Source organism: Charadrius vociferus, unplaced genomic scaffold (genome assembly GCF_000708025.1).
Source record: "Charadrius vociferus isolate BGI_N301 unplaced genomic scaffold, ASM70802v2 scaffold142, whole genome shotgun sequence".
Classification (NCBI taxonomy): Eukaryota; Metazoa; Chordata; class Aves; order Charadriiformes; family Charadriidae; genus Charadrius; species Charadrius vociferus.
Window position 1 is genome coordinate 1,680,597 of NW_009647025.1, and position 15,264 is coordinate 1,695,860.

At 36.6% G+C, this 15,264-nt stretch overlaps 1 protein-coding gene across 1 annotated transcript; it reads right to left on the bottom strand.

The window, feature by feature from the left end:
- Positions 1 to 2,878: 2,878 nt before the first annotated feature.
- On the bottom strand, positions 2,879 to 13,009 carry FBXO30 (F-box protein 30). Its single transcript, XM_009895524.1, has 3 exons — positions 12,905 to 13,009; positions 3,969 to 6,063; positions 2,879 to 3,082 (listed from the first exon to the last, which is right to left on the bottom strand). The coding sequence occupies exons 2-3, from the start codon at positions 6,045 to 6,047 to the stop codon at positions 2,879 to 2,881; spliced, it is 2,283 nt and encodes a 760-aa protein (XP_009893826.1). The 5' UTR covers positions 6,048 to 6,063; positions 12,905 to 13,009.
- Between the last annotated feature and the right edge of the window lie 2,255 nt (positions 13,010 to 15,264).

The following is a 15,264-nucleotide window of genomic DNA, read 5'->3' on the forward strand; positions in this document are numbered from 1 at the left end:
AGTGTTTAAATGTTTGTAAATAGATTCCTTTATGTAACTTGATTTTTTGAGTACTTACTGGAGTCCTATAGGCAGACACTGAGCACCGTGTTTAAACACTGGAAGGCTGGTGATAAGCTTTAATAAAAGTACAATCATACTAAAAGAGAAAGTCCCAAGTTTTATTAGGATTTCAACAGACATTGCAAAAAAATATTGCATAATGATTGAAAACATAGTATTTTAAACAAAGTAGCAATGTGGTATCAAGTAAAAGAAAGACTGGAACAGCTGTCTATATATGCTGTAAGGAAGATGTACCAGGAAAGGGATATGACATTTTTAAAATTCAAGGGCAAATGTGAACAAGCCACATTTTGATAGATTGACTGTACACCATAGATGTTTTACAAACTGCATAGCAGTGTAAAAAAAAAAGGTTTTTATCCTAACTATATCGTATTCCTGCATTTGGAGCAGTTTACAAGGCAGAGATTTTGTTTACAACATTGATATTTTAATAGCTCTGGATTCTCATAAAAAATAAATGAATTTAAAAAAAAAGCCTGTATCTACATTTGAAAACAAAAGTGCATGTATTGAGAAATAGTGTTATTTCTTAAGAAGAACACCAAGTACTTAAAAAGTTCATTTTAATAGATCAACAACTGATGATACTTTAGATGTAGATCTGCACTGTGCTACAAGCGAGATTCTACCAACACCAGCTCCTCTAACTGGACACCCTCTTTTCCTCAGCAACCAAGACACATGCCTGCCTACCATACTTATCAGGGTTCCGGGTAGTTACAAAGAATGCTGAGTACCAAAACCACCACCTTGCTGACTAAAAAACACCAGTAACCCAAGACAGATGTTTTAAAGTAGATTTAACCATAAATGCAAGCATAAACTCCTCAACATTCAGGATTCTTTTCAGTCATAAAACTACTTTTAAACACTGGAGAGCAGCAGCAAGCAGCCATTAGAGCTAAAAGACAAGAACTGATGAAAGTCTGTCTCCTGCCTCATACTGAAGAATTTGTGGGTAATAAGCATTTCAATGCACTCAAGAGAACTGTGTGTGTGTGTGTTTGTGTGCGTGTGTGTTAAAATCCCTACCTAAAACCCAGTCGGTATAGTCAGATTTGTACTTGAATCTGGATTCTCCTTTCCACATAACTGTGCTAACAGCTAAGAATTACTGCAAATCAAACTTCTGTAAAGGGTCTATTCCTTTCCTGTCTGCAAACAAAATAAGAGAAAGTGTGGAAAGAGAAAATGTAATTTGAAGATCCAGGCAGAACTGTTTGAGCTCTTGTAATTTAAACTCATGGCACTGAAGACCTAGATTTAATTTTTTTCTGGGCACCTGTAGCACTCTGGATAGAAAAAGGCAGTGAACGTTTAGCTGGACTGGACCCAGAATGGGAAATGCACAGATACCAAAGTTGTGAACTGCAGCCAGACTAGCCATAAACAAGTGTCCAGTACAGAAATTACGAGTAATAAATTTAGCCATTTTTGTAAACATCTCCTACTTACTAATCTCTTATTTTTTCCTATAATGGAAATACATACTGTATTTCTTTGTTCCAAGCTCTGGTTTGTTTCTGTTTTAGCTTTGTGGCACAGTTGCTAAGTGCAACAGGCTAGAGACACCAGCATTAATACAAACAAACTGGAAAGTCAGTTCAAGTTATTATAGTTTTGCTATACCAGGCCATTTTTCATAGCATGTATTCTCTGTTCACAAATGCTTTGTAAGATCTTTTATTATGGAAGACTGGAAGCAAATTGGAGTTGTTAATTTAACAGATGTGGTTGAACATACATTTCTGATATGCCTTATGCAATTAACAAATCATGTCTCATCTTATGAAGATGATACATTTGCTATACATACCAGTAATTTAAAATGCTCCTCAAAAAAGCAGCATTTTTATAGACAAATTAACAGAAAAGGAGACAATACTTCTCACAATACCATAAAACAAGTAAAGCCCTTTCATTAGCTGCATTATAAATTTGTAACTGTTCATCACATACTTTGAATTTCTGACTGCTCAAGCAATTTAATCGTCAGCCAACTGCAGGACAAGGAAAAACATTTTAAACATTTTATATCAATGTCATTGTAGGTGCGAGAGTAAAAACTAGTATTCCATGTTTTTAGCTCTAAAAGTTTTGCTCCCAAAAGTGAAATAACTGTTAATAGTTCAGAAGAAAAATAATCATTGTTACCATGTCAAAAGGAAGTTGTACTAAAAATTAAGCTGCTGTAAATCTGAGTTCACTTCGATCATTCCTAAAAAAAAAAATTTTAAAAAAGCTGATCCTAGATCACCTGTTAACTAGGAAGAGCACTAGAACACCAATTGCATGAGAAAAGATGCGCTTAAAAGCTGTGTTCAAGACATCTACTATAAAGTTTTGAATTCTTCCTTATCTTTCAAGTATTTGGATTATAATTTGTTAAAAAAAAATAGACCAAATACAGAAAGCACATTTGGTCAGGACTTTGTCTCACTACAATTCAGTGTTTCCTATCTAAATGTGCATACCATTTAGAGGCCATTTTTGAAATGTTATCAGTCAACAGCAACATGGGCACCAGTGAATCAGAAAACACACCTTAGGATTCTGTTCTTAAATTACATAAGTTAGATAAAACTACCCTGTCCAGCAAGTTCCGAATTTTTCAAACATTAAGGCAACTTTCATTACTTTCCAGCTAAACAGTATTATAAAAAATAAATGTCACTTCAAACCTTATATACACAGTGACAGAGTAGATTTAGCCAGAAAGTATCTTTAGTATATTAATAAAGTGTCACGTAATATTACCGAGGTTATATCAGGTGCTTGAGTGTAGGTGCAATTGGAGTGGTTGCAATATTTAAAGTACTGGTTTCAAAACAGAGCGCAGTGAACGTCCTTCTTTAGTGAGTTCTCTTGTTACACACATACATGGCAGCGGAACAGCCTCCTCTCTTCTCTCTACAGCATTATAGCTGCATTTCTTCAAGTGGTCAGCCATGCTTACGATGTCAGCAAACTTCCATTCATTCACAGTACAAAAGGCTGTACTGAAGCGCCAGACCTAGAAAATAAGTTGCACTTAGGCTCAAAATGTTTTAAGATACCTAAACTCAGAGCAGGAAATTAAATGTGCTATAATACTTTCAGGCAATGTTTTACAGCTACTATAAATCATACTAAAAATCAACATGACAAAACATACAATGCTAAATTTTGCATAGCCAGTCCCAGGCTGATTCAGATTCCAAGTCAAGTCTGAACACTGGCAAGAAAGGCAAGCAATAATTTTTGCGTCTACAAAGTAGATGCAATCAGAAGTTAAATGACAAAGGATTGCATGACCAGTCACAAGGATCCATTTCTGAAATGATCAACTTCTGCAATTCCACAGTATTGCTATAGATACTCTGCAGTTCTGGGGTGAAGGGGTGGAGGGGATGGGGAATCGTGAAAACTGCACTATACAAAGGTCACCCAAAGGTTGTAGGAATTGTTTACATACTTAAGGCACTCGATATCATGGTAAATGGATAGGATCTCAACAGATGAGCAAAAATTAAAACTGCTATAAACAGTATAAAGGCAAAAAAAGCAAACTTTGTAGGCAATTTTCCCCCTTTCATGGAATATCGTTATTAAAGAAAATCATGAAGTAATCATTTACTATTTTAAAATCTTAGGAAAATCAGAGGTTAATTTATTTACATCAAGTAAAAAGTAGACAGACACTACTTTAACTTCTGCTTTTTCAAGTGTGGAGAAGACTGAACCAACCTGCTAACAATTTTCGCTAATTGCTGTTATATATGACAATCTGTTTCTTGAAGGGATATTATATCAAAAAACAGTAATAACAATACTGATGAAGGAGAATATTAAGGGAAAAAGTCAGAGACATGACCCATTTAATACCTTCCCTTTCACCTTCAAAATAAAAAACAACTTACCTTTTCTTTTATCTGCCAAGAAGAACTTCCATCTGGGTACTTTCTCTTCTCCCAAAGCAGTATCACCATTCCACGTGCTTGAAGCAAGCTTCCACATACATCTCTCATTAAACGTGACACTCTTGAAAGCTGACATAAACTAAAGCCATCTAGAAAACTAGCAATGTGCTGCAGAACCTCAAAAGGTAGACTACTCAGATGGTCATTGTGTAGTCCAATTAAGCAGCTTTTTGCTGGTTCTACCAATACTGTGGATATACAAGGCTGAACTCCAAATGACCGTAAGTGGCGGTCATGAATAATTTTTGCCCCTTGTGTTGAAGGGCAAAACCTTCGTTGAGAATATGTACACCCATAATATGCCAAAGGACACCTCTGCTCCATCCAGCCATTAAGGCCAGCATGAATGTCACCATGCACATTCTTAAAATGTGATGAAAATTCATTCCTCCTAAACAACTGTCCACAAACAAATGTAAACATTGAACGCTGTTTTGTTTGGTATCTAGCCACATATTCCAATACCAAATCCAGTCCAAGGGTCTGGAATGGACTTGGATTTGAGAGCTGTGGGTTGGCATGATCACATGCAGAAGCTGAAGCTATTTCCCCCACCATTGTATTTGTGGCCAATATAGCAGATGGGAGAGAAAATGTCTGGGTCCCAAAGTCAACGTGATACACATCGACTGTGCGACTTTCTGATATCCCCCTACCTCCGGGAGAGTCTCCTAGGCAAAACAACAGAGCTGCAGTGATTAGATCAATCCCCTGAAGACCCATAGGATCTTCTGTTATCTCCAAATCTGACGTATCAACAGCTTTGTCTTCTTTTGGTGTAGACCAATAATGGTTAACAAGGAATTTGTATGATCGATGCCGTAAAAGTGAAAACGCATCTACGTTTCTCAATCTTTCTTGCTCCACTTGTCTCTCTAACATTTCTTCTTCGTTAGCATTACGGGGAAGTAGTACATGATTAACATTGCCGTTAACTAAGTGATCAGCTGATATTACTTCTTTAAGTTGTCCTGTTACAGGGAAGGAGCTGCAAGACTGTAATGCTTCATCATCATGAGATGCAGTACATTCACCATTTGCTACACTGGATGGTTTTGAATTAGATAAACCAAGATCTTCATTCTGGTCCAACACCTTTGAACCCTCATTTTCTACATGAAAGCCATTACACAAAAGTGAGGAGTTACTGAGGTTTAGATTTAAGTCATGTTTTTGCACTACATCATAACAAATATCACTAGAACCGTTTTGCTCCATTTGCAAATTTTGACTCAGGCGATCAAAGTTAATTCCCCCAACTGCTCCTATGTTATCTTCATCTGGATATTCATGGTCAGACTTTTTATCCTGAATAATGCCATTAGAAGCTTGTTCTTTAATCTCGGTATCTTCTTTCATTTCATGCGGTGAAACGCAGAGTCTTGAACTTAACATATTAATGTCCCTTGTAGCAGTGTTCAGGATATCCAGAGCAGCAGCTAAACTCCTCGTTGTTTCTACAGTAGCTTGATAAAGTGCGCCATAGGACTCTTCATCTACAGGCATCAAACCATTTGAATGCACTGTATCTGGGGCACCTGATTTGACAGAGGTTTGCTCTCTGGATTCTGGTATTTGATCACCTACTTTTGACATCATAGTTGCTACTTTAAGTGATTCTAATAACATGCGCTGGTCTTGAAGGGCTAAAGCCATATCTAGCTGCTCCACTTCATCAACATCTTTACTCAAATTTTCGTAAGATTTTCGGTCTGCATAACTGACTGGCCATCTATTCCACTCCATGGTACAACATACCACACTTGCAGGACAAACTTCTAGATGATCAGCAATTTTATTTCGGGCTACTATGAAGGGACATCCAAAGCCACTATTCAAACAAGGCACTCTTTCAAGTGGACATAACATGCGATGTTCCTCAGCTTTACATGAGTGAAAAACTGCTCCACAAACCAATGGGCAGCCAATCAAATCACAGGAAATGCCAGGCTCTGGTCTGGTCATACAACGACGGCTGACACAGTTCACACAGTGTAAATGCTGTTGATGTTCCTCCATGACTGTGAATCCAATTCTGAGTGAAGAGAAAGAAAACAAAAGCATAGAGTATTAACTCAATATTGTTAATATTCACTATTATTTACAGTTTTGCATCCTCTATGTGTACAGAAAGATGTATGTTAACACAACGTGAACTGATCAGTAGCCATTTTAAGAGAACAAGTATGTGACATTTTATCTCAAAGAAATGGTGTTTAAAAGGTCACCTGAAAATTAAAGATACACATTTGTATCAGAATTTAAGACGTCCATGCATTTATTCACCAGGTGTAATATATGCAACTTACGTAAAAACATTGCATAATCCTTCTCACTGGAATAGCTCTTTTCCCCTGCCCATTGCAAATAGATGATGCAATGAAAAACAAAGCACAATTGTTGACTACGGCCTACTAGCTAAAATCATAAACCACACAACTCTACAGAGTAGGGAGAAGAAATAAAGGAAGCCAGATTCATCCTCATCTCCAGTTCTCTAAATTAAACACAGGCAACCTATTCCCTGGGCTGCTTGCTACTACCTAAGCTTCTGACACCCTCTTCATGCAGTTCTGTTTAAGGCAATCTGCAGCTCTCAGTGTGTACCTCAATCCCCTGACATGTCCCATTCTCACCCCTCCATGTTTCTGACAGACAGCAGTCCTTTACAACAGCTCTTCGCTCTTCTTTCCTTATGTATAGCCTATAGCTCCTCCCTTATTTTTATAGTAGCTGTTGCATAAGGATAGCAATTATACTATACATTAAATAAGTCCTTTTATTTCATTGAAAACTTTTACATAAAACTTTACTACCCAACATGGTCCAATCTATACCTCCAGTTCAGCCCACAAAAGTTAATTTTTTTAATGCATCCTGTGGCCATCCTGATTACAATACCAGCAGTTCAAAGTGTAAGGGTAACACAACTTTACAAAACAAGGCCAAACAGCTACAAAAATCCAAATAAAATTGCATAATCTATTGTAAGATGTTGACACAAAGAAAAAAAAACTGATTCTCTGTTGTGGTATGGAGAAGAAAAAAAAAAAAAAAGACTGAACTTTATAGTTCAGAGATACCAGAGAATGACTTGCACAGAGCCAAATCTCAAAATACTGTGTCAAAAATACACTGGTCGTCAGTTCCATCTTTTCCTCACTCCCCACCTTCCAGCAATTTTCTGGAAAAATAAAATGCTTACAGAATTTAAGTTTAATAAAAATGGTTTCTTATCTTATTCTACTAGCTAACAAGTGCTCTTATGCATTGACTTCAGACTAAACCCTTCAGTTTTAATGCATTAAAATTTCTTAAATTAAAAATACTCTGAACTGTAAAAATAAAACTGATTAGTATTATTTCTTTTGTTCAAACTGAAGGTAAGAGGAAACAAAACTGCCTTTTAGACACTCCACTTTAAATAATTTAAAGCATTTAAATAGAAATCTATGTGACACTTCACTCACTTGTATTCTTTTAATACTTTGAAATTCATGCCAACTCTAAGTAGCAATCAGTCCCCATCTCCCCATCCGTTGTAATCTGGATAACTCAAATATTTTAGCCACCCACTCTCCTGAACACTTCTAACAAAGAAGCATATGTGCTACACTTAGCAGGCAAAACACAGCTGAATTTTCCCCACCATACTTTAGTATTTATATACTGAGTAACAAGTAAGTTTCGAAGAAATTGTCAAGTGCATCAGTCACTGAGCTCAGTGACTGACTAACTCGCTAAACATTTTAGCAAACACAACTTGCTTTCAACTTACATATTAAGTCAGATTGTACCTACTGCAAAGAGCTGAAACACCTTTGGTAAAGAATGAAAAAGAGAAAATCATTTGACTTCTCTGAGATATTTTTAGTTCTTCCAGCAAAGTCCTCTCTAAGTAATTCCTGCCAAATACAGCAGCCTACCTGTTGCTAGACCAAAGAAAATTTCAGAGTTTTGCATCAATACTGAAAACAAACTCTAGTTTTCCTCAAGTCAACAGGTAAGCAGAGATCAAAAGGCAGCTTTTAGGTTATGTGTGTATTTTAAAAGCACTTAACACAAAATGGAAACAACCCTGGAAAAGACAAGTGCTAGTTTATAACGCAAGAGCCCTCATAAAGCCCAGCCCTTGCTTCATGTATCTAAACACAGTCCTGCTCCCATAAAACAAGCAGTCTGGTAGCAGTAAGGCTTAACGTAACCAGTTACTCACAATTATGTTTTAAAATAAAATTAAAAAAATAATATATATATATTGTTTACGTACTTTGCAAAAAGCTATGCACCCTGCTCACTTTAAGATGGTCAAAAGTGAGCCACTTCTAGAGCAGAGGGCAGGTGTGTTAGCTAGCCCACACCGCTATGCTAGCACTGTCCTACTGCTTCTAGGCCAAAGCTGGCCCACAAGCAGACAGCTCGGAATGCAGTCAAAGTGAGCTTGTGTTTGCCTGCACCATTTGTGTACACATGCCCTAAATTAGTCAACCATCATTAAATACTATCTTTAAATAGCCTACGTGAGCTTACACAGGACAACATTCTATAAAGACAGTAAAACATCCTCCTCCCTAGCACACTATCTTGGTCTTTAAAAGTCAGATTGTGAAACCCGAGTTGCATGATGATACTGGCTTTTCTCAGACTCCTTTCACACATAAGCTAATATTCATAAAACTTAATGATTTCAAACAAGCAAATGAAATTTTGAAGTGTGTAAGAAGGAGACAAAACCTGATGAAAATGTCTAGTATCACCAACAGACAGTATACAAAAGCCACAGCAGACACTAAAATACCATGTTTTACCAATAGGTAGATGCTAATTTAGTTCTATAACAGATGCTTGCTTTATAAAGAAGCAGTTATGCACGTGATCAATTAAATAGCTGATGTAACCTATTCTCTCAGTTTCCGTAAATAAGAATTTTATTGGTCACTAGGCAGTTTCATATTACCTGCCATTTCTCTTAAAATTCAAATCCTTTGGCTCCTTAACTAAATATGTAATTTCAAATCTCTTTGGACATCACTAGATCATCAACACGACATTCACCAGAATTTTGTGTCCTGCTTAAAAGCCTTAACTTCACAGCACCTGCTGCAGAACTCCAATTTAGTCAGAATGTCACATTTTATTTATAGCTTACTATAAAGTCCTTTTATATCTATTAAATGTCCTTTTCTGCATTTTTAATTTTAATACCTGGGCTTCAAACTCAACAACTGTTTTGGGCAGTGATGAATTCCTGGACTGCTCAAATTAGTTAAGGCTTATGACATAATTCAATTATCAAATTGCAAATCAAGTCCAAAGGCAAAAAAACAAATGACCCTATCAAACTGGTAAAATAAATGGATAAGACCTCAAGAATTAGCACATTGCTTTATCAACAAACTGTCACAACTCACTTCATTTTGTAAGCTAACCTTGTGAGCCACAGAACTTAGCACGTCTCTGGTTCATTGATTAAGAGCATCCACATCTGAAGTATTATCCTCTGAAGAACCGTAACTGATATATCACTAGTATTACACTGAGAACAAGAACCACGCTCTTCCCAAACATTGTCTTGTAAAGGAAAAAAACTGTTGGGTAAAGGGGAGAGAAAGAAAACTCTTGCTGCAGTGCTTTCATTTACTCTGATACAGAAAACTGAAAGGGCTAGCAAAAAGTGTCATTGCTGACATGAAGAAAAATACCTGTCATTAAAACATGTACCAATAATATTTACAGTGTTTATACCCACTGTGCTCCTTGCCACAATTTGGTGAGAAGATAGAGTGTCAGATCAATGACTATAGCAAGAACAAACAGCTGTCCTTTTCTGATAACATAGTGTCAGCAACTAGCTTCAGTTCATATGAGATGCTTAAGTACACACACTTGACTGTTACTAGCAGAGAAACCTAAAAATACATCCTGTTCCACTGAGGTGACCACTGCTCTCAGAATTTGTGCAATCACTTGATGTTATTGTACATACTATACAGTCAGCTGACCAAATCAGCCAGAACATGCTTTGAAAATCTGTCATAATTAAAAGGATTAAAATTCCAGCTGCTACAGCCACATGATTTTCAGTTGCTGTAACTCAAACATTAAAATAGCATAATAAGGGTTTCAGTCACCACACAATACTGCAGCTGCAAGTGAGAGCTCACACTTTCTTCTACACCACGAAGTATATGGAACTGTATGTACTTAGTATTATCAAACCCAAAGTCTGCTTACTTCCTCTCCCCTACGTGAATTCTTTGGTGCCAGTAAGATAGGAAATCACTGTAACTATTACTGCTATTGGACCTCCCATTACTCAGCCACCTTTTATTCACCAAACCTATAAAGCTCAACTATCTTTGAGACTCTTCCCTCTATCAAATGCGACTAAATAGGCCAACAGGTTCTTAAATTACTGGTTCAAGGAAGTAGAAGAATAGAGACACACGAGCAGTACTACAGGTTTAAACTCCCAGGAGCATCCAAATCCACCCACATGCAGCCAAATATATGCAAACCATTCTAAAAAATTCCCTTTTGTTTTCAAGACTGTAGAAGAGACTGCTATATTACTGCCATTTTACCCAGGTCTCAGGCTAAAAGAGTGGCTAACGAGTCTGGTAAGATGCAGAAACTTTCAGAGAGGAAACGGTCAAGTGAAAGAGAGATTTAAGTGACAGGTCGTTAAAAAAAGAAGGGTAAGGAAAAATAGGGGAAGAGGTAGAGAGCAGTATAAAAAAATAAATATATAAAAAAAAAAGAGCTTTAGAATATTCTGCCAAAATACCGTTGGCAGTACTACAGATAATTATTGAACAAGCCATTTTATTTTTCTGTATCTTACCATGCATGGGAGAATAACTATCATTCACCTTGACTAACAGGTCTAACTATCAAATGCTTTAAACAAGCTTTGCAGTCTTCTAGAACGTAAGCTTTTCTTGTCTTGTCATCCTCATCCTGCACAAAAAGTATAACAATTTTTCTATCTAAAACCCAATACCTACAATATTAACTTTCTGTTATGCATGTTATGCTCCCTTTTAGGTTTTGCGGGTGGTGGTGTTTGGGTTGGTTGGTTTGAGGTCTTTTTTGATTTATCAGTTTTCAAATAACTGATGAAAAACATGAACTGGAGGTTCTGCAAGATGTCTTCGACACCATTTCAACCGGAGAATGGCAAGCGCCACCAACTAGTTGCCATCCCTGCTTGAGGATGCATTAACTCTACTCCTCAAGACTCCATAAAGTCTAAGGTTAAACAGTCTCATCCTGAGGCTTCTCCAAAGCCAGTGCAGCCGTTGTCCTCGTATTAGGGAACTGCGTACCTCAAATCCTGCTTAAATGCCTCTCCACAGGACTGGGAAGTAGGAAACAGCGACATACAGCAAAGTCAATCTAATGCTACACTAATTTCCAACTACTCTTTAAAATTGCAAGTTCAAAAGATCAACAAACAACATTGCAAACTGCCAGTTATTAACGTGAAATAACATGGCTAAGAGGTGATAAATTTAAAGAGATGTGCTTCAATTGCGTAGGTAAGAGTAGTACATGTGGCTATATTTTAGTATCTTACATACTATGCAATCATTCTATTTTACACAATTTTTCTGTTTTGAAAGAGAAGTTCCTGACAGGAACTTTGTGAAGCCTTGTATTTCTTCAAATTAGTTTATATCAGACATACTTTTAGGAAGTAGAAGCCTTTCAGATGCCACACTTAAAATCTCACCTTTATGGATACAAATTACTGCCCCCCACCCCCGAGTTCATCAGGGCAACCCTGGATTCTGTTACAACTAGGCAGATCAGGGAAGTTAAAAAGATTCAAAACATTTGGACAGACGTGTTTTCACTGCATTCTCAAACATAAATTCATCCACAACAAAGATGAGAGCATCTTCCCTGCCTGGCAGTGACTGTACATATTGGACATACTAAAATAAGTCTACATTATTTTTTTGTTAATCATTGAACACATGAGAAGGAGCTTCAATTACTAAAGCCCAAACTACTATACAAGTAGTATGCTACTTCTACCTTTATCATCATAGTCTACAGCAATTTATATGTATTACACAAGAGAGGCAGAGAAAGGTCAGACTCAAAACATAGCTTCTTATTGCAAGAAAAAAACCTCAGGGGCATACAACTTCTAGAAAGATTCTAGTTTTATCAGTGATCTAGCATCAAAGGAGTAAGTACTAACTGCTTTTTGAAGCATAAATTGAAGTTTTCCATCTACCTCAAAAACAAACCAGACCAAAACAAAAAGAAACTTCTAATTACAGCAAAAATAGTCTGTATTACAATTATAAGGAAGTGCAACTTTTTTATATCAACTTTATAAAGAAAAGCTTTTCCATGCCTACTTCTGCCCTAAACATCCTATTACAGGAGCTGACCTGTATTTTGCATTCTTTTGAGTACCACTTTAGGAGTTCTTTTCTCCCTAGGGGCAAACCATTCAGAGAATTCAGTGAGATGTTTCCTCCCAAATCATTGCAGCCAAAAAAAGTAGAATTCAAGGGGGAAATGAGCCAAAGCAAAACACTGCTCTAACTGAAGTGGACCCTCCACTGATGCCCCACATGTCTGGCTGTCCCATTTTAGAAAACAAGCTCTGATGGAATGATAGAACACTTTATACTATCACTATTAAACTCTGAGTGTTAAAAACCAAACCCAAAACTACTAGGCCTTTCCTTAGAGTACTTTTGTGACAGATCTGCCATGCATTCTTGTCTCCTTGACACATTCCCCAAAGAAGAAACCCAAAGGCCTCAATGTGCATTTGGCCACACACTGACAGGACAACCACACCAGGAACAGCTACACTTGCTGCATGGCTCAGGCACAAAAGCACTCTCTACCTGTTGAGATGGTGACAGGGCAGAATCAGCTAGAGAGCCAGTAGATTTCATGTGTAAAGCACTTCTGAACTTGAACGCAGTGCAACTCCTTGATTGCTGCAGACTCTGCAAGAAATGAGATCAGAAGTAAGGTTTCATTTCAGGTGTACACCTTGACTCCCATATGTACAATCCTCTGAAAAGGTCATGTGCTTACACTATTTGGAGCTACAAATGCTGAAATATTTTGCAGATTTTAGGGGGGAAAAAAAAAAAACCAACACCCAAAAAGACTCCAAGTTTTTAACAGACTTTGCAACCGCAGTCTAAGTTCTGTCATTTTAGCTTATTGCTAGCTGTTAGTCACACTAGATGGTTACCTATTTAGATTTGAGGCTAGAAAAGATTTATATTAAAAGTTATTATTCTGACCTACTTCACTTAATTCTTTGGTTTGGTACACCAGGAACCACTTAAAAACAAAACAAAACAAAACCAAAACAAAAAAACTCCCTTGAATTAAAGATAGCAACAGCTGGAGAACAAAAAAAAATAAAATTAAAGTTTGATTCTTTTACAAACTGCATTTTAGTCTAGTTAAAATTTGTCCAGCTTCAGTATTAAAACATAAGAACTTATTTCGCAGTTGGTTAATATTAAAAAGCTGCTTACGATAACAAGCTGCCTCTTCCATATGTTCATACCCATAGATTATCACTAAAACTTAAAAGAGGTGGAACTGAGGTGAACAATATCCTTATCTTTATTGTCTCACAAATCCTTCAGAAAAACAGAAAAGAAAATAAGCCATTTCTCAGAAACCAGAAACAGACTTACTGGAAAAAATAATGCATTCTCTATTACAGTAGGTCGTTTTAGCCACCCAAAAGAAGTAAAAATTAAATCCTTCTTCTTATATAATATTTTAATTCATAAATGTTGCCGCAGAATTCCTGACCTCTATATATTTACAGAGATCAGGCCAAAAATCTTGTTAATATACTATTTCAGGTCTTACTACACAAGTTTAACCAGTTCCCATAGCAAAATAAGAAAACAACTTTAAAGTAAATGGAATGTGAACACAACTGCTCTCCAAGATCCCAGACTGAAATGCAGATGTTATGTACTCTGTACATATAAGGTTATTTTTTCTATTAAAAATACACCCTTGTTAGTAGAAGATGGCCTGAGCATTGTACAGCAAAAGTAGATAGGACACAAAAAACATTTAACAGACACACCCCCTCACTGCACCAGATAATACTAAAGTAGAAAAGATGGAGTTTTTCCTACAATATTTTGAAAAATTAAAAGTAGAACAAAAAGAATAGGAGAACAGGAACAGAGACAGTATTAACAACTTTAATCTATTCTATTTTCAGGTATTTAACTTTCTTACCAAATGAACGATGTTTTTTGCAGCACCTGTTAGGCTTTTTCCCTTTCCAGGCTGCTTGGTTTTAAAGCCAATGGATATAGTAAAAAATATCAGTTTAAAAAAAACCCAACTATTTTCTAAACAAAAACTCACCTATCTCAAATAGTTGATGACAGGAAGCTGGGAATATATCTCATAATGAGCACGTTATACCAGCTTTTTCAAAAATTTTTTAACCTGAATGAAGAACTAGAAAACACAAAGACCTGCACTACGCTTTTGTGCAGGCTTTTAGGACATACAATGAGTCATCAATTTCTGACCTCTAATATCAGTTAGACTGCCTTTTCCAAATGTCAACAGGCTTGATGCTATTACTTTTCCCCCAAGACTCCAGCTGAACATTCCCATCCAAACACATTCCATAGCCGATGACAATAGTGACTCAGCTAAAACAAGGTTTTGTAAGAGCATTACAGCTATGCCAATAAAGCATACTCCTAAAAAGATCCTATTTGCAATGAATCCGTCACTCTAACAAATTACTCTGTCCCACAGGACTGTTGGAAAACTACAGTTTCTACTTGAGATGCTTCTAAATAGACAAATAAATACAAAGCTTCAACTTCAACAAGCAAACTAAACACCACTCACCTTCTGGCACCTATGCAACCAAGTCTGAACCAGGTATCACTACTCAACCATCAACCTGAGCGACTACCTCAAGTTTTATATGAAGAGCTGCAACTATGCAAATTAGAATTTTACCTCACCATGCTGCTCATTCTCATGTCTTAAGTTTAAACCTATCAGGTTTTCATCATGATTTCACATTAGGAACTTAGATCAATGTTTGGCATTTGGTAAACAACAGCACAGTCTACTCAATTAGATGTTCTACAGACTGTAAAGGTTTGCAGGGTATTTTAGATTCAAGTAGTATTAACAGATTACAATAAAATTAAAACAAGACATCAAGTGTCACCTCAAAAACTATTAA

Excerpts from the sequence above, each read along its gene's own strand:
- FBXO30 (XM_009895524.1), bottom strand. The coding sequence starts at position 6,047 with ATGGAGGAACATCAACAGCATTTACACTGTGTGAACTGTGTCAGCCGT. Across the intron at positions 3,083-3,968 it reads CTTGGCAGATAAAAGAAAAG|GTCTGGCGCTTCAGTACAGC; the intron begins GTAAGTTGTTTT and ends CTTATTTTCTAG.